The sequence below is a fragment of the Cydia amplana genome, chromosome 17 (assembly GCF_948474715.1).
Source record: "Cydia amplana chromosome 17, ilCydAmpl1.1, whole genome shotgun sequence".
Lineage (NCBI taxonomy): Eukaryota > Metazoa > Arthropoda > Insecta > Lepidoptera > Tortricidae > Cydia > Cydia amplana.
In genome coordinates, this window is record NC_086085.1 from 5,611,615 (window position 1) to 5,631,224 (window position 19,610).

At 37.5% G+C, this 19,610-nt stretch overlaps 2 protein-coding genes across 6 annotated transcripts in view; both read right to left on the bottom strand.

Annotated features, from left to right (window-relative positions):
• The window catches only part of LOC134655687 (phosphofurin acidic cluster sorting protein 1), a 177,068-nt gene extending 163,367 nt beyond the window's left edge, over positions 1-13,701 (bottom strand). For 2 of the 5 annotated variants that reach the window (XM_063511137.1, XM_063511135.1), the window contains exon 1: positions 13,331-13,701. In XM_063511137.1, coding sequence (XP_063367207.1) covers positions 13,331-13,440 — 110 coding nt within the window. In that variant the 5' untranslated portion in view covers positions 13,441-13,701. The remainder of the gene's footprint in view (positions 1-13,330) is intronic. The other 3 variants (XM_063511139.1, XM_063511138.1, XM_063511140.1) reach the window with 2 other exon arrangements.
• A 3,332-nt stretch (positions 13,702-17,033) lies between these two features.
• Positions 17,034-19,281, bottom strand: LOC134655730 (probable maleylacetoacetate isomerase 2). The gene is made up of 5 exons (XM_063511194.1): positions 19,115-19,281; positions 18,580-18,757; positions 18,139-18,257; positions 17,724-17,935; positions 17,034-17,167 (listed from the first exon to the last, which is right to left on the bottom strand). The coding sequence occupies exons 1-5, from the start codon at positions 19,121-19,123 to the stop codon at positions 17,041-17,043; spliced, it is 645 nt and encodes a 214-aa protein (XP_063367264.1). The 5' UTR covers positions 19,124-19,281; the 3' UTR covers positions 17,034-17,040.
• Positions 19,282-19,610: the final 329 nt, after the last annotated feature.

The following is a 19,610-nucleotide window of genomic DNA, read 5'->3' on the forward strand; positions in this document are numbered from 1 at the left end:
ATATTAGTTAAGTTTCAGGACTTCTAAAGCCGTTTACTCTGACAGTATCAAGTTGAAATTTATTGCTTTTTCAGCTAGTTTGGACGGCGCTTCGTGACCTTATACAGGGTAGGAGTACTAGGAGTAGGTAGGGTTTAGACCGCACAAATTTTAAATGTGTTCTTATAAGAATTTAAACTCTCGCGTTTTGTACCTACCTTGTATACCCACAGGTTTACTATTAGAATGTCACCGAGTATAGAAACTCACGCGTCTAGACGATCTAGAGAGATTTCTAGTTATTTCTACATTCACAGACTTTTCTTAATTCAGTTGTTTAAATTTAATACGTTAGAAACTTTATGGTTATATTACGGGTATTTTACGGCTGTATTAATATCATGCTACTCTGAATATATTATACAATAGTAATAAGCCAGATGGTTATCTAATAATCGGTCCCCCCATATCGTAACATGGGAGGCACTACATGTAGTGGCACTGCATGTAGTTACAAATGTGCAAAATACAACATAAAAGTACATTGCAATACATATTGATAAAATAAAAACAAGATTGAAATACATGACTGAACAAAACCTTTTTAGACGTTTGCTTTTCGCATTATACATATATAACTCAAAATTTATAGCAATACTGATCCTGGTAGAAAATGTCCAACATTTTACACAAAAAATAATTGGAATAGATAGATTGAACTCAACAAAACACAACTAAACGCGACAATTTCACAAATAATCACTACATAAACGATCCATCAGTAGGAATCACGAGGTGGACTGTATATAAATCAGTGAGCCACCGGAAACACGTTGTTTCGATCGTATAATGCAGGTGACGTCATCATTGCAAATTGCACGGATTAAATCTTTGTCGACGTTAACTTGTGGCAAAAAGTATCAAGTGAGTCATGATATATTAATACATCAACCGAAATTGTTGCGAATTAAGCAGAGTTCAAGTCTTAAAATACGTCAAAGCTAAAACAAGCCGTCTGTAAGTAGCTGGTAGTAAGAAAGCCAATTTTCTCGAGACTACGACTCAGCCGAGGCCTAAGAGCACTAGCCGGAAGATGTCCATTGCTGGGCAAGACCTGCCCAATAATCAGCTTTGCGCTCGGCTCGTTAATATCGATCTTGACCAGATAATTTTGAAATTGAATATGTACTATTTGTACATAAGAGAAATTGGAATGTGCTCCTTATTGTAAAAAAAAACTGTACAAAATTAAGCAGACTAAAGGTAAGATACCATTAATACGGATGTATTATTGAAAAAACAATTGTATAATAAGCCATTCGAAATGTGTAATACTTAAGTGTACATAATGAAAAAGATTTCCTAAATACTTAAGGTTTCATCACATTTTCGGATGTGTCCCAAACAAAATTACAGCAAATAACGGCACTGAGCACCAAACCATTGTGACACAGACAATCCACAAAGTGAACCGTGACTGGAACGGCACGACGTTACGAAATTTAAAAATAATAGTCCATAGAGAATAGCTCTATAAAGGTGCACCAATAAATCAGCCAGCGTTTGGAGAGGAATAAAAAACCGGCCAAGTGCGAGTCGGACTCGCGCACGGAGGGTTCCGCACCATCAACAAAAAATAGAGCAAAACAAGCAAAAAAACGGTCACCCATCCAAGTACTGACCCCGCCCGACGTTGCTTAACTCCGGTCAAAAATCACATTTGTTGTATGGGAGCCCCACTTAAATCTTTATTTTATTCTGTTTTTAGTATTTGTTGTTATAGCGGCAACAGAAATACATAATCTGTGAAAATTTCAACTGTCTAGCTATCACGGTTCGTGAGATACAGCCTGGTGACAGACGGACGGACGGACGGACGGACAGCGGAGTCTTAGTAATAGGGTCCCGTTTTTACCCTTTGGGTACGGAACCCTAAAAAGAACGTTGCTAGTTGCGAGACTTGTGAAAACAAAAGCGCATCTGGAGATTTTTATTTGAATAGCTGAACCGGTCACATCTGCACCAACTTGTAGGATCTGATTTGCATATGTTGTGTCAAAAAGAAACCGTTAGGTTGGTAACAATGTCTACAATTGATCATTCTCCCTTATGCTACGATACGCATTGTGTAAAACAATCAACTGACTCAGTTGAACTGAGTCTTCCACGAATTCATGTGAATATTGAAGGTATTTATGACAAGGTTTAGTCCATTTTGCAACTTTTCGCAATCCAAGTCCAAAACTATACCTACCACATTATGTTCTCCATTTTATATAGGATAAGTCAGGTTTTTGTTAGGATGTTTCAGAACAATGACAATAAAGCTATTAATAAATAAAACAATTTAGTTAACTCGAGCTTGTCATCCATAAATTAAACATTGTAAAATTTAATTCGTCGCACTTTAAAAATAACGTCACTTTTTCATTTAATACTTAACGGTCAAAGTCATAGTAACAATAACAATATCAGTTTAAATTAACATTAATGGATGATCAAATAAGTCTGACGCAGCGAGATAAGAACAAGAGTTATACCTAATTTTATTTTAAACCTGAGTTGCTTATGAACATGTTACTGTTATAACATGACCTACAGATCTATGACAAATATACGTGAGCCGAGACCTTAATTATAATGGTTCGCGCAAGGCTAGATTTGTGTAGATAAACAGTTCTATTATTATGTTATGCATATGCGCGTAATCTTGCGGTATTAACAAAAATAAAGTTCATTAGCGTTACAGTTTATTTTTATAGGACATTTTGAAGACGAAATGTTAGGTAATTGGTTTACGACATATATTGCAAGTAAATCTGGTAGATTTGATATTTTTACGCTCTTTTCATTGCAGGCCTGGCAACAATGTAGGGAACATATTTCATCTACGCCTGTGTAGCATTAGCTACTACTACTCTACCTACTACACTACTACTATATTTCAGTAATATAAGAAGGTAATTACTTAATAGGTAGGTAATTAGAACTCTAAAGTCTCTAAACCTAAATGGATTGATTATTCGAGTATGTAGAGTATATTGTAGCATTCCTTGTAAATAATAGACAAATACACGTCAATGAACCAACTTACGGCACGTGTAGTGTAGGTAATTAATTCATCAAACATTCATAATTCAAGGAAACAAGTTGAGATTTATGAGTCAAGGAAAACCCAAGAATAGAACATTATTAATAGAAAAATTATGACCTAGTTATACAAGATCTAGGAATAATCATAGAAAAGAACACTTCTAACTACACAAATCGGAATAATTGAAATATGAGTCGGAAATCGAACCCCAAAAACAAACAGCTTTATTTAACAAGGAAAACCCGTTATAATTATATATTTTTATCTGTGCAAATTAATAATTCCAGGTCAATAAACCTTGTACGAATAATGATCTAATAACAATATGATAACATTGTTAATTTGTAAATTATCAAACGTCTTATAGTACAACCAGTATAAGTCTGATCTCGAGGTCCTATCTGCCTGCCATTCTATGATGCTCGCACCTAGCGCGGAATAATGACAATAACAAAGCAATAGCGGCCGGGATGTTTAAATGAAAGTGACAAAACCTCAATGATATTATATAACCATAGATAGGTTATACTCATACTTGAGGAGCACAAAAAATACTTTCATATTTATTTCTGTGCCTACGAAGAAATCTGTTATTTTTGATTATTTTTCTCATTCCATCCATCTTTGTCACACTCGTTGTTAAACATAAGGTCGTCTCTTTCTCTTTCGGTGTGCGGGAGCTCGTTGGCACGTGCACGTTTCTCGCTTGTCCAGCCGCGTCTAACTAAAGGCAACTTGTCCAATTTGTCACAAGTTAAGCGCTTCAATTTTGGAACGCCTATAACCTATCTTGAGTTATAAATCATTGCAAAACCTATGGCTTTTTGTACTGACACTTTAAGACATGTATATAATAATAAACAGTATCACACTAAAAGTCCGTCAACCGGTAAATACCAACTTTTTCCAAGCAGTCCTGAATAAATAAGTATCAAATAAAGCTGACTATATAACCTATTCAAAAACACTACAACTCTGTCTCACAGGTTTGGCGACTGAAATAAATCATTTTCAAAGAAGTGATTCCGTTTTATTGCTCGCGAGTGTAGCTCTACTAAAGAGAACGCATATCCACATTATTAAATTCATACAAAGTACAGTCGCGTGCATGCCTACGCTTTTAGTTTGCTCGCTCAAACATGACGGCTATTCTTAGTACGAAACGTTGTAAGTGCGGTTGAAGTTGCATGAACATGCGACGTTGCCGACGGTGTTTGCGTATCTTGTAATTATATAAGTGTGCTTAAACCAATGCACCTGTTATCACGGCTAATGTGCGGCCTTGTTGCGTTCGAGTATATTAGCTACTTTGCAGTTTGTGGATTGCAGAGAACGGAAGTTTGCTTGAGTCGTAGTGAATGAGAAACTAATGTTAGATCCTAGAGAGTATCGGATGGGCTTTGTACTGTTGATTAGTAAATAAGATTTAATTAAAATGAGAAATATGCCATGATAAGCTTTAGTTATAATCTTACTGGCCTCCATTAGCGAATTCGTCTGCGCAAAAGACCGTTTCATCCCCTGAGGAGTTGAACATCAACATTTTAAGAATTATGTTTAAAATTTCAAAGTGCGTTGTTTCTCAATGTAAGTCTGAGTATATAACTGAACTTACATATTTAGTTAATGAAGCTACTTATCCTATAAATCTCGAGAAAATAAGCCTCGATTGACCACCCACTACACAATACGAATGTAAATAAATTATTATAACAATAACAACATCAAACAAACATTCGGCACGAACTTATTGGTGACAAAAATAACATGTCAAACCGAAATTAATCATTGGCAGTGCCTATTCCCATGCCAGTGCCAAATGTTTGTGTGACTCCACATGTGTGGTTGACAGGTCGTTAGGGTAGACAAATGAACGAACGGTTATACTGGTACTCATCATTACCTATATAAATTAACGGTAGCTATTCAGATCTGAAATTTTGACTTTCCAGCTAATAGTAACTAAAAAGAATTGGGCATAATAGTAAGCTCAGTTAACCTATTAATTAGTGCAAATTCATATACATATTTGCTATGTACTTGTATAAACTAGCTATAAACACTAAGCCAGCCACACTTACCCGTATTGACCTTATCTGGGATATAAAAACAGAGCTAAGCACTCCCACGCTTCTTCGTTTATCCATAAGCCATTATGAAAGGTGTCATTATGTTCGACTCGACATCTGCGCTGAGTCAGAAGCGCGATAGGCGCCAGATTAAATTTTATGAAGCCTATTAGTGGTTGCTTAACCTACAAGTGCTGTGGCGAACGCCATGCGATATAAAAATATTAAGTGCAATAGTACCCTGATACAGACATTACATTGATAGGTAGTTAACACTGAGTTATTAATTATTATTACTATAGAGACGGCATATCAACAAAGAAATTGTCGCATACACAACCTGTACCACGCGACCAAAACGTCGTAAGCGCTGAAAAATTCATGGCGCTTACGCGTTTAGGTCGCGAGATTCACGCTCCGCGTATATGGTTTGTTGTCAAAAACGGCAGCAACTCATGGCGCAAAATACTGATAATTGAAATACATAAGTAGTTCAATTGTAGTTAGATTAACACTTTCCTACCTAATACAGCTAAAATGAAACCAAGCTAAGGAAACGCTACAAATCGAAACCACACAACAGAATAGGTAGGTAGGTATGTCGACATTTATACGTTAACAATACACTCCTTTTTTGGGGCAGTCGTGTCCGTTTTCCTCAAATGACAACCATTAATGGATGGATGCGAAATCTCTGACCGTAACAATTAAGTAATCGGATGTGTAAAATTGGTTTTTATACCGAGAAACATGGCAGCGGAAAATTTTGAGCATGACAGACTAAAATCAAACATTGACATTGGTGTTAATTCATTATATTTGCACACATATGAAAACGTTTTGGTTAGATTTGTCACCAGGTTCTAATGCAATATTATACCTACTCATTGCATGCTCAAGTCACGCTGCAACCTCGTGTATTTAAGTATTTACGATAGATATGACTACAATCACAAAATACTAAAATTTTTAACCAATATAAATTCGCCTACTTAACGCCTTTACGAACTTTTGTGAAATTATTTTGGTGCGCAAAACACAATGGAAAGTTTAATGTGTACCTATAACACCGATTACGTCAACTCCACGTAATAAGTGCTCAATGATGAAATCGATTCTAAAATCGACTTATCATCGAGCGAATCAGTAATATCCGTTATGCAATCGGAAAGGAAGCGCTGTACACGTTTTTTCTCCTTTCTATAAATTCGAGAAAATACTGGGATGCAGAGTTAACTTGGTCCGAATCTCACTGGGTTGATGTATAACTGGCCAGCAATAAACAAGATTACTTCACAGCCTCAAGTTCACACTTATCATTTAAAAATGGAACAGTCCGATCCGAAGGCAATTTCGCGTCAGCCTCGGCCCCGTATCTCATCAGTTTACCGTTAGTGAGTGAACTGATCGAACCCCTTTTTGTGGCTGTGTCAATGACCCCGTCTAGCGTAAACCTAAGTACATTATTACCTGTGCAATAAGTTCTAATTTACTTTGCACGAGCCTATATAACCTGGCGATTTATACCTAAACAGCCGTACAACCGTTTGATGCTTCAAATATATTATTAACTATATACTAATAAACCTGATAATTAAAACGTCAAAGGAATAAGAATACGAATAATAGGTAATTAACATATTAGTTAACGTCACACAATGAGCGTTTTGTGGAATATAATGTCATAGTTTTTTATTTGCTAACTTTCTTAACGATTTTTCAAGGCACGGTTACCGTGATTTGACCTTTAACTTCCACAAATCACATGTGTTTACTGTGTCTAATCATAGTTGGGACAAAGTCAAAGGTCACATGGATAAGTTAGGCGAAATGGCAGTCTGCTGAACCTTTGTATTAAATTTATAATGTATCCGACCTTAGATGGCAGCTCGAAACTTATTAGCCCCCAAAATAGCAAGTAGAGCTCTTGTTTTGTTGTTAGCAACTTTGGAACTAAACCTGATTTAATTTGGGTCTTCGTTTATTTGTTTATTCTATATTCTACCGAAAATGTAGTTTCAGTACTAAGACCCTTAGGGCATTGCGAAATCTTCGGGCACTTAATTCAAAATGACTTAGTGTAAGGCCTGAGTGGACGCTCATGTTGGGCGTGCAGCGGGGCGGGGCGTGCGGCGTGCATGTTAAACAAATGCAAGCGTATATGCTCATATACGCTTCAAGGCCGCTCGGCCTTGCACGCTGCTCAGATCACGTGTAAGCCCGACGCCACGCTGCACGCCCCGCCGAACGCTCCGCTCCGAGCGTCCACTCAGGCCTTACACTTATTTCAGAAGTCACTCTGAATTTTTTTTTATATTGCTCTATTAGCCGTCCATTGATTACTAAACCGAATTTTAAGTAGCTACGATCTATTTTACATTCACAGACCTCATTTCATCTGTCAGCGACAACAAAGGCGTAATGATTGACTTCTTTTAGGGCCCCAAAGGTGACCGGACAGGCGGGCTACCGAACCTTGAAGATCGAAGTTTCGTCTGTTTGTGTCTCTATTACTCGAACGGGCAAGAGCGATAGAGAGACAAATATAGGAACGGAGTAGTTCGCGAGCCCAGGCCCTTAGTGAGTTTCTCAATGTACGCGTTCCTTCGATAATGAACTTCAGTTGCGTAAGTGGGCCGTAAGTAGGTGATCTTTTGTAAGTTCTAAGTTGTTTTTAGGGTTCCGTAGCCAAATGGCAAAAAACGGAACCCTTATAGATTCGTCATGTCTGTCTGTCTGTCCGTCCGTATGTCACAGCCACTTTTCTCCGAAACTATAAGAACTATACTGTTGAAACTTGGTAAGTAGATGTATTCTGTGAACCGCATTAAGATTTTCACACAAAAATAGAAAAAAAAACAATAATTTTTTGGGGTTCCCCATACTTCGAACTGAAACTCAAATTTTTTTTTTTCATCAAACCCATACGTGTGGGGTATCTATGGATAGGTCTTCAAAAATGATATTGAGGTTTCTAATATCATTTTTTTCTAAACTGAATAGTTTGCGCGAGAGTCACTTCCAAAGTGGTAAAATGTGTGTCCCCCCCTGTAACTTCTAAAATAAGAGAATGATAAAACTAAAAAAATATACGATGTACATTACCATGTAAACTTCCACCGAAAATGGTTTGAACGAGATCTAGTAAGTAGTTTTTTTTAATACGTTATAAATCGCCTAAATACGGAACCCTTCATGGGCGAGTCCGACTCGCACTTGGCCGCTTTTTTTATGATATAGGAGGCAAACGAGCAGACGGATCACCTGATGGTAAGCGACTACCGCCCATGGACACCCGCAACACCAGAGGGGTTGTAAGTGCGTTGCCGGTCTTTAAAATGGGAATACGCTCGTTAAAAGGCTCATTAGTAATTAATGATTGGAATCATAATATTTACCTACGAACGTAATTACGGTATTTGAGCTAATGATGTGTACAGTGTACTCTATAAGACGTGAGAAAATTTATTTGATAATTGAATGAGTCATCATCATCATCATTAACTTAAGAGTTATTCTCTTGTCGGTGGAGTATCTTCCAGCATTCCCTATCTTGCGCCAGCTCTTTGACTTTCTGATACGACACGACCCCCACTTTCTCTTTCACTTGGTCTACAAAGCTGCGTCTGGGTTTTCCTTTACCCCGCTTTTTTGTTTTCGTTTAATTTAATTAGTACTTATTCCGAATTGAAACGTTGTTATTTATGCTGTGCATTAAGCGTATGTATCATCATGCTAAAAATGGGACAACGAGGCGTGTTTAAGAAAGAGAATTTGGCTTAAATTATGCAAATGATTGCGCATACGCCTAGCTCTACAAATATCTCATTAAATCCTCCTCCGACTCCGAGTTGTGCAATCAAAACAAAAACTAAAGTATGAGGTTAAAGTTCGTCTTCAGTATTACAACAGCAGCAATCAGATTTGCCAAATTAGTATATACCTTACCTTGCCGTTGTTACCAAGCCAACTGTGTAATTAAGCGGCATCTTACACAAAAACACGTAGGTAGAGGTGCCTAGGCTTAAAGTAAGTATTAAGTATCTTATGAATTTATGATAATTTCGAAGGTATGATTATTCCGCCACTTGGTACTCCAGAGTACGCCCTCCAGACTGCGCGATCTTTCCCCACCTGGACTACGTGCCCGAGCCATCGAAACTAACAACAGTTTTTATAAGATTCCTTTTAACGAGCGTACTCCCATCTTAAAAGCCGGCAACGCATACCTATACAGTGAATATTGCAGGGGATTCCCTGCAATATTCACTGTAAAGTTTCATTCAATACAACTTGCTAACTATGTAAACAAAAGTTACTAGTAAATTGACATTCTTAGTCAATTTTAGTATGGCGGTTTGTTTACATAGCAAGTTCTATTGAATGACACTTTATAGGTATCCTAAAATTTATAAATAACATTGTGTATTTCTGGTTGATTTTGACTTTTTGGCATTTTTCGAGCAATCATGTTTTACATGTGGCCTATATCGGCAGTAGGTATGCCTAATCCATTAATTCCGCAGTATATGACACCCGATCCCGACCAATCAGCCGTGAGTCAATCGCACCCACTCGTAACCCCCCGCCGACCTTGTGTCACCCTCAGCGCGAGCGCATGGGTTACAGCCCCAGGTATAAGAGACAGCGGATTGGCTAGTCGCGACTGCAACTAGCGAGTCCTTCTGACGCGAGCTTCAGCGTCACCGAAGAAGCTAATGTTTCTGCCATCCGCTCGAGGCATGAAAGTGAAAGACAGCGAGTAGACAGGACATCGCTCACCTCTTTTCCTATTTACTTGAGGTTAGCATATCATGTCTCGACTTTCTCTTATTTCCTTCTGTTCGTATATGTAAACCTATATGCCTTCAAAAGTCGAACTAAGTTGGCTGGACTCAAACAGCGAGAGAAGCAACGCGAAGCGGCGTGATTCGGTCACGGTAGCTCTAGTGTAGCTACCGCATTACTTACGTTTTCTGATATTCTATATTACTGATTTGACAAAAATAACCAGTTGAGCAGGGTCATTACTAGGGCTTGCAATTCGAATATTCGAATTTGTCGAATATTCGACCTGTTTTGATATTCGAATATTCGGCCGCTCAGGTTTCGAATATTCGAATATTTTTTATTACTATAAAAAAATCTATGTCATCCGCTGTAGTTACAGTTTCTGTGTGTTTTACGGGTATTTACAGTGAATGAGGAACGGTAGGTACCCAAATACGAAGGAAATAATATTTTTACTGTATTTCTCTCGATAGACTTCGTGAATACAGTGAAACCTAACTCAATTTAAAAGAAAACGAAATCAAACAGTATGTTATTTTTACGGTGCGTAAGTTTTAAGTTAAAGGGTCATTCTGTATATTCAGTACAAGCGTACGTTAAGCGAATTTTTGAAGTCTAAACCTTGCCACTTATCGCAATTCTCAAATTTAATCATACTAAACCTGCCCAACTTGGTAATCTAATCATGCACTTTTAGCTGACGAATAATCCACCCAGTACTCACTTAACTAACTTTTCCCCTTAAATATTCCAATATTATTATAATTAGCCGGCCATTAGGAATAATAACTTACCAAAACAAATAAAGTCAATAAAGATTCAAAATACAATGAAATTAAAGGCCTTTTTACAGGCCTCTGAGTGACAAGTTAATTTAAATCGGAAAATAATTACCTACTAAAAAAATATCTTACATACCATAGGTGTTTCGATGGTTAAAGTTATATTTATTTCACGCAACGACGCATTTATAATAAGTTTTATCAAGAAATATTAAATACGTCTAATTTTGGCGTTTTACTTGTTTTTATAAATGTGTTTATAAATTTTATAAATAATAGGATGATAAAATCTAGTCAATTAAGTGGATTTCTGCCAAATATCCTTAGTTTTAGCAATATGTGAAAAAAGCTTTTAAATAAAACGATAATAAACCGATTTCTCGTTCCTTTTCTTATTTTTTATAATATTCGAATATTCGAATACGTCGTCAGAAAAAGTCGAATATTCGAATATCTGAAAGTTTCGAATATTTGCAAGCCCTAGTCATTACCTACTTTCGATCCGAGACGTTTATATTAATGCCTTTACTCCGTTCATATACTTTTGATGTTAAGCCGCGGATTCGACGTCAGCGTGCAGCGGGGCAAATGTGCATTGTGGATTTCGCGCCACTTATGGCGGTTATCACAGATGCGATTTGCACGTCGCTCCGATGTGCGAGCGGGATGTCTCTATAATACGTGCATAGTTTTCTCGTTCACATCGAACTCATCGAAGCGACGTGCGAATCGCGTCCAGTATGATAACCGCCTATGACTTGCACCAATTATTTTTAGCTCTCTTCTGATGTGTGTGTGGTGACTACATTAGCATGACCGGTATTGCAATATCGAGCAGCTGACTCATATGCTTGTGCCAAGAAAGTGCATTTTGTAAACTTCATCCCTACTGGGTTGACTTTCCTATTAGAAACTTAAAGTATCTTTTTAAGAAAATAAGACACCAAAGTTTTAACTGTCTGCTATTGTTTCCTGTTCTTCATTCCACTATTCAGATGGACCAATTGATTTATTGAGCCTTAAATGCTCAAGCCGTCACACGGTAGCGTAACAATTTGGTTGAATAGCATACAAAATACCGCAGACCCCTGGCCGAAAAGAGGAGCATCAATTGAAGACAGGCCTCCATTGCTCAAAATGGGAAATTACCCACAGGCCTCAGATGGTATAGTTATGCCACTGCCACTCAGTTAAGGCAAGGACTCTGTGTAAGAAGGCTTACTTTAAATTAGTTTGAACATATCAAGAAGCCTAATGCTTTGTTGATATAATTAACACTAAATACATACTGGAAGCTTGGATACTCATGGGCCATACTGAAAGTTTCTGGATTCTGATATATGAGACAACTTATTTTTTCTAAGTGGCCAGTCCAGGAATTTGCAGTATGCTCTAAGTATTAGTAAGGTACTATAAAAACCTACAGGTACAGGTATATGAATCGTGGCTTTTTTCCTCATGAAATTCACTATTTAATGAAACCAAAAACAATAATATCCTACTTAATAATATCCTACTTTGATAAGGGACTTCACTGTCCAATCTTATCAATGCTGTCAATACATGAATGCTGATAAGCTGGTCCATAAATATAGCTTTGTAAACAGTGCTTGTTACCTACTTAATGATTTGTCAACAAATCGGGAATATTAGAGACGGTTTTAAATAGTTTAGGATTTATGTCTATTACATTAACACCCTATGCCTCAAATTTTGCTAATAGAGTCTGTTTGGAAAGAGAAGAGTCGTGGAATAAATTGGGCCCCATATATTTCTATGACTCTTCTCTTCTCTTAGAGTATTTTTATCACATTGCTTTGAATGTCATAGACAACAGATTCATGTCGAATTCTATACTAAAAATTTAAAGTGGTAAGGAATTTACTTCCATAACCAACATAAACTACAAACATTGGTAACAAGACACAAGAGTGATTAATCCCAAAACTGGTAAAATGGGAGTTTTAATGAGATCACCCCAAATCTCTGACTATCCATCTATTGCAAGGGTTTATTCATTCATAAATTATTTGAATGTGTGATAAATTCAGAGCATATCAGTTTTATTATGGGCTAACTGACATGTTTCTATACAAATCCTAATAATATTTATATGCATTTGTGAAACAGGAAAACAAATCATAACAACTCCTGTATCAATAGGAGAATAATATAGCAAAGGTGCAATGTTTCCTTTAGCTCTATGAGACTAGGGCATTGGTCACATTAACTAAATACTGTCTTTACATACATAATACAGACATTTTCGAATTTTAGTAACAGTTTAAATATTTCAGCCTCGTGGTTTTCCTGTCATCATTACATATCCAATTAGTACTTTAATACAGGAACAAAACAATGAACTCCTATCACCAATAAACTGTCCAATGCACACATATATGTATAAACAATGCAAAACAAATAGTATGTGTGTACGGAACGGCGATAAAATGCCGGCTTCGATTACAAATACCTATACAGTGTGTTGTGGTTGTGGCACGTTCCTCAGGCCAGCACGGCTGATAAACCGCAACTCCACAGCCAAACAACCACAAATCCTAACTTAAAATACCCATTCTAACTCTTCTAAAGTCTTTCCCGTGTATCAAACTCACCTTGGAATACAGTTGGAAGGCGTCCTGTCCACTTCCCAGGCAGCAAAAAGCTTCATGGGAACAGGTTTCGATGTATTAGTCATCTTTTCAGATTTATTTTTCTCCGTCATCTTAAAATCTGAAGCACAACAAAGTAAAACTTTTCACAGCACAGCACCTGTTTAAGTTATGACTGGCATCGTTATTTAATCACTAAGCACAGCACTGGATTCATGTTTTATTGTGACACAGAACGAACGGGTCGCAGTTCCGAGCGCATACACAACAATACTCTCGTTTTGTTCAAAGCACGATACGATAGAAACGTCGGCTGATCTCCGAGGCGAACGAGGGCGTTCGATACGTTTGACAGCCAGAGGCGCGGTGTTGCTATGTCACATTTCTGATAAAAATTTCCCCAAAATGCTTCCTCAATTTTTCATTCAAATACATAAACAAAAGTAAAAAGTAAAAAAATATATACATTTCCCATTGGATTTATGGTGAGATTAGGGACTTGATTGGTTAAACAAAATTACTTTTATATAGTGTGTCAAAGGTCTGTTTGATTTCAAACATAGACAGAGAGAATCATACTATCTTTGTCTTACACTAGTACTAGCACCCAAAAGAAAAGGATGAGTATAGTTTTTTTTGTTCCTATTTACAGACAAGATTTGGTTGACCCAGTATACATATGAACATGTGGAGTCTATATAAAAATGTGTTTAGTTGGAATCTTATACTAAAATGCTCGTAAAAAATATCCATCTAGCATGACAACTTTTAAAATTCAATTTGTGATACAAATAATATTAGAACTAAATTTCGCCATAAACCGGGCCTGCTTGCAAATAAATTTTTACCAATATCTGCGGAAATAGTATAACCCTAGCAACACAGAAGATGTTTTTAGCTGTCATCAAAAGATGGCGCTGTCCGGATGCGTTCAAATTTACATAAAATTATGTGAATGAATTATGTGATCAAAAATTCTCAATATTATAGAGTTTGAAGACAAAAATGCATCAAAAATGAAAAAATCTTGGGTTGGTCGATGACGCACGGACTTTTCCGTATGGAACAAAGAATATATTATAATACGGAATGACGAGTGCAAGCGAGACAGCGCTATGAATGTACATGTATAGGGACATCGGACATCCCGTTCACACCTGTCATTTCGAATGAAAAATTGAAAATTCCGTTCGTCTTTGGCCAGCATTTGGCCAGCCTAAGATTTTGTAGTAAAATATTTGTGTCTCCTTTTCTATGCCTTTTCATTACCGATTCTAAGAAAAATCAAAAAATTCTGGATGAAGAGATAAAAATAATGGATAGAAATAATTTAATACCATTGCCATAAACCAATAAAACTGCCAAGGGCGATCAAAATGCCCATAAATTATGTTGTAGTGCAAAAAGCAAATGCTCAGTGGGCATTTCTGTTCTGCGTCATGGATAGGATAGAATAATGATATCGAGCTTCATCATCGTCCTATTTACTTCTTAGCGTAGACCCGGTTTTTGCCACGGCTCATACCTAGGAGCCTGGGGTCCGCTCGGCAACTAGTTCGTCATATACCAGCAGGAAGCAGTTGGGTAGTTATTATAAAAGGGACTCATCTTCCAAGCCTGAGAGAAAACTAAGCTTTATTAGGATTAATCCAGTTTCCGATTTTTTCCGTCACCGAAAAGGGACTAGTAAAATGAAAAATATATTGTAACACCCCTACGACGAAAATTGGCAGATAAAAAAACAATTTCTCCCAAAAACTTTATTTACTCGTCACCAAATAAACCTGTACTTGTACATACATCTATATACCTGCCGTCAAATAACTCAAGGAAGGCAATAGCTAATAAATTTGTACTTAAAACTAAGGGCCGTCGCCGAGCTCACGTAAATTCGTATCTTCTCTCTCTTCTTATTGCACGGAAGTGACAGAGAAAAGTAGTCAGGTCAATGCCCGAATTATTCTGTGCTCAGCAACCACACTATAATAATAAAAGTAGAAACTACTTGAACAAATGCTAATGGACTGTGCCTTATTCTAACCACAAGAAAATCTGATTACAAACAAAACAATTTCGACTAGAAAATAAGACAATGTAACAAATTTGTATAAAATTGTAAAATGTAAAAAATAAACAATATAAGTACCTAATGACTTGTTCCGAAATAACAAAAATTTAACCTTAAAATTGTACAAGTTAATACTATGAATTATTGCTGGCTATCAAAAATCTTACTTCTAAAAATTCATGGTAAAGCATGCTATTTTGTTTATTCGTCAGTTCATCTTCTGCTACTATACTTGGTCAACCAGATCTTGTCAGTAGAAAAGGAGGCAAATTTGAAAAAAGTAGGCGCGAAGGGATATCGTCTCATAGAAAATTTGAATTTCGCGCCTTTTTCTACTGACAAGATTTGGTTGACCATCTATATGTATATTTTAGTCAGTTCTCTTAAGTTGGTTATTTATTTATTATGCATTATAAAATGCAGTAAAGGCTTGGCCAGACACAGAGCGCGACGCAGCGACGCGTCCGCGCCGCGCGACCGCGGCACATGCTAACAGGTTACCGACGTCAAACAGACTGCGTCCCGCCGGTATAGCCCTTGCTACACGGTCGCCGACAAGCCTTCTAACCGTCTGACCTTGGTCACTTTTGGTCAAATTTTGTTGGAAACAACTGTCTACACGGTCCGTCCAGACCAAGGCCACGCGGTCTGAGAGGCTTGTCGGCGACCGTGTAGCAAGGGCTTTACACGCCCCGCTTCTGTCGCGCCCCGCGCCGCGCGGCCCCTTGCGTCCGCGCAGCGCTGCGCCGCGCGGACGCGGCGGGACGCGGCGGGCCGCCGCGTTGCGCTGGGTCACATCAGTCGGATCGGACGTTAGGCAGCGAGCGGTGGCGCGCGCGATGAGGGCGTGTTGAGAGCGCGATCCGCGCGCGCCCTGTTTGAACAGTCATCGCGTCGGCATCACGCGGCGCTGCGTCGCGCCAATTCGCGCTCTGTGTCTGGCCAAGCCTTAAATCACACACTATTATGGAATGTTCATAGTAATTGATTCCCCATTCAGGGTATGCGTAAAAGATAACACTTCAGAAAATGCTTATGTTTAATATTCGATTACTCATATAACTCGTTAATGTCAAAATGATTTTCTTTTATTTTAAACGTCAAAGAGTTCCCATTTTTATTGTAAAATAATTAACAAACTTAATTTTAATAACAAAAGCTAGTCAAGTCACTAATGTAGCTCATAAGTAATAAAATTGTAATAACTTCCAATAAGAAAGGTTCCATTTAACAAGTTAGTACAATGTTTGTACTTTCTCTCAAACAATGCAAAAATTACTTAACCATAAACATATCCTAACATAACATTACCTAAAGTTAGACCAAGAAAAGTCTGCAGCGATTTTGATAGCCCACGTGTTATTTACACGTCATAAATTCATGGAAGTTTGACGGTTAAAATGACACTTGCACTGCGTGGGCTATCAAAATGGCCGCAGACTTTTCTCGGTCTGACTCTACGTCATTTCTATTTTTAAAATGGCGGCCCAGCATTCGGCCCAGTCTCTAAGTCAATGAGGGCTATTAGCCTATTACTTTTTTTTAATGGCGGGGCAGTGAGGAGTGTTAGCCTATTACTTTTTTTTTTAATGGCGGGGCAGTGAGGAGTGCGTAGCTTTGGCGGTTACTTGGCGACCTCTGGCGGTTACTTGGCGACCTCTGGCGGGCAGTCGGGCTGCGAGGAGGGGTGCGCGGCGCGGAAGGCGGGGTGGTTCTCCAGCTCGCGGTCGATGCGCAGGATTATCGGGAACGGGCGCAGGTCCACGTGGAATCTGAACAGTAGAAAGATTCCTTTATGTTTCCTCCACTTCTAAATAGGTTTATGTTCTTGCTGTACAAAATATTTTATATATGCCACATAAATAAGTGATGAATTGATGATAATTTTTCACAGTAGAACTAGAAGGTGTAGACGCACAAGTTGCACAAAACAAACATACACTACGAGATAAATGTAACAATGACTTAGCATTCATTACACAGCAGTTACAACTTTTTTGTTAAGGACAAAGCTCCACAAAATACATTTGTTCGACTGTGGAGTCTTACTATTCTAAAAATACTTAATTCAATTTATATTATAAGTAATAGGCTAAAGTTAAAAATAAACTAAGTACTTATAACAAAATTAAAAATTTAACTAATCTAAATTAAGATAACAAACAAGTATGATTGAAAAGAGTATCAGATGAGATAAGAGATATATACACAATATGTACACTTGTGTAGAATTAATCTCTTAGTTTGATGAGCACTTGGTGAGCCATGAGGCATAAATCTTCTGCAATAGATGCAAAGGCCAATGATGAGTCAATAAAAGGGACCCACCTTCTAGCATTAAAAACTTGTGGCACAAGACAGCAGTCTGCCAGGGTGATCTCATCTCCAACACAGTACTTTCCCGCAGAAGCTGACAACAGCTTCTCGACAGCACGGAAGCCCCGGGTGATCCAGTGCCCTGCCCATTCCTTCTTCTTTTCTTCACCCACATATATCAGGACTATCAGGTTTTGGAGAGGCTGGATGCCTGAAGATATCACCTGAAATTTAAATATTGCAGACTGTAACTTTTACATCGTAAAACTGAGACTGAGGGAAAATCATTGTCAAATATTTCTGGTGTCATGTAAGATTGTGAATGCTACTCGAATTAGCAATTTTCTTCATTTTCTAAATGTGGAATCTCTCACTTACTTTTACTGTCATGCTAATTTATTTGCTAGAAATAAAAGTAGCAACTTACTTCACAAATTTCTCTGACTTTGGCCCTTTTGAAACAGTCTTGTGGCATGAGTGGTCTCTGCGGTCTTGTCTCCTCCAAGTAGTGCATTATACTTAGAGACTCCACCAAAGTATGGCCATCTGAAATACATAAACATTTATAAGTTATAATTTATTATTCAATAAGTATAGCCATTTACCCAATTGTGGTACACAAAGGAACACTCCTTTTGGGAAGAAATCTGCCTCCATAGCAGTACTCCTCTAATGTGTCTGTACTTATGTGTACTATTATTTTGAATTAGCATAAGGGTCGGTTGCACCAAACCATCTGTCACCTTTAAAGTGTTTGTTAAATTTTATTGTATGGGAAGTTTCATAGATCTCTGCTGCATGTTGTTGATCAGTCTATTAACTGTGGTTGGTGCAACTGGCCATAATATTATTAAATGCTCCTCCTCACCTATACAAAGTGATGGCACCTGCTCCATTGGATTCACTTCCCGGTATTCATTGCAATGTTGCTCTCCACCTCCCTTGATCAGGCTCACAGCCTTGATGTCGTAAGGAATCTCTTTTAAGTTCAGTGCGATTCGGACCCGCCAGGAGCATGAGCTTCGCCAGTACGAATATAGTACTGGCTGAAAAGAAAAAATAAATTTAAAAACTGTGGATTTGTTTTCGGCACTTTTTCTGATGTGAAACATGTTAGCTGTTTGTTGAATATTGAATAATACTCCAATATCAATATTACCTACCTTAATTTCACTGTTATCGGACATTTTTACCAAAGAAATTACAAATCCCGAAACGAATACGCGAACTCTTAACAGACACTACACTACTTTAAACTCGTGATTACTATAAATATAGACACAAGAACTGGTTTATTGCCTTTATTAGCATTTCATCTTAGAATAAACGAATTCAGCCAGTATGCAAATAACGAATAAAAATAATATAATTAAAATTTTATACCGGTTATAGCGGATTCTTACCTTAGCCATGGTGGCGGATAAGTTGCCGTTGTATTTGGAGTAGTAAGTAATTTTGACGGCCTTTATTCGCGTCTTATCTTAAAAATACAAAATATTGTTATCAAAAACCTAAATACTGATATGATAACGAACAGACACAGACAATAATTATTTACTGTGGGATGGGTGGGGTGAGGGATTTTGATTAGGGATGCACAAGGGTTGGAAAAAGGGATGTTTTGGTGAAAGGATGATAAAATAAATATCATAAAATTTTTATCATAAAATGCTTTTCGTAATTAAGTGTTTTTTATTGGTTATTTATAAGATAATTAAAAATAATCACGCGTTTTTACAAATCCGAGGAAACATAAAATTGAACGCAGCCGTACTGTGTGACACTGACATTGACAGTACAAAGTGAACATACTTTTTTTAAAGTGTATTAGGAACAAGTATTACGAAATAGGCTTTAAATACTAGCAATAAAGTATAAGATGCTGTACCAAATATATAA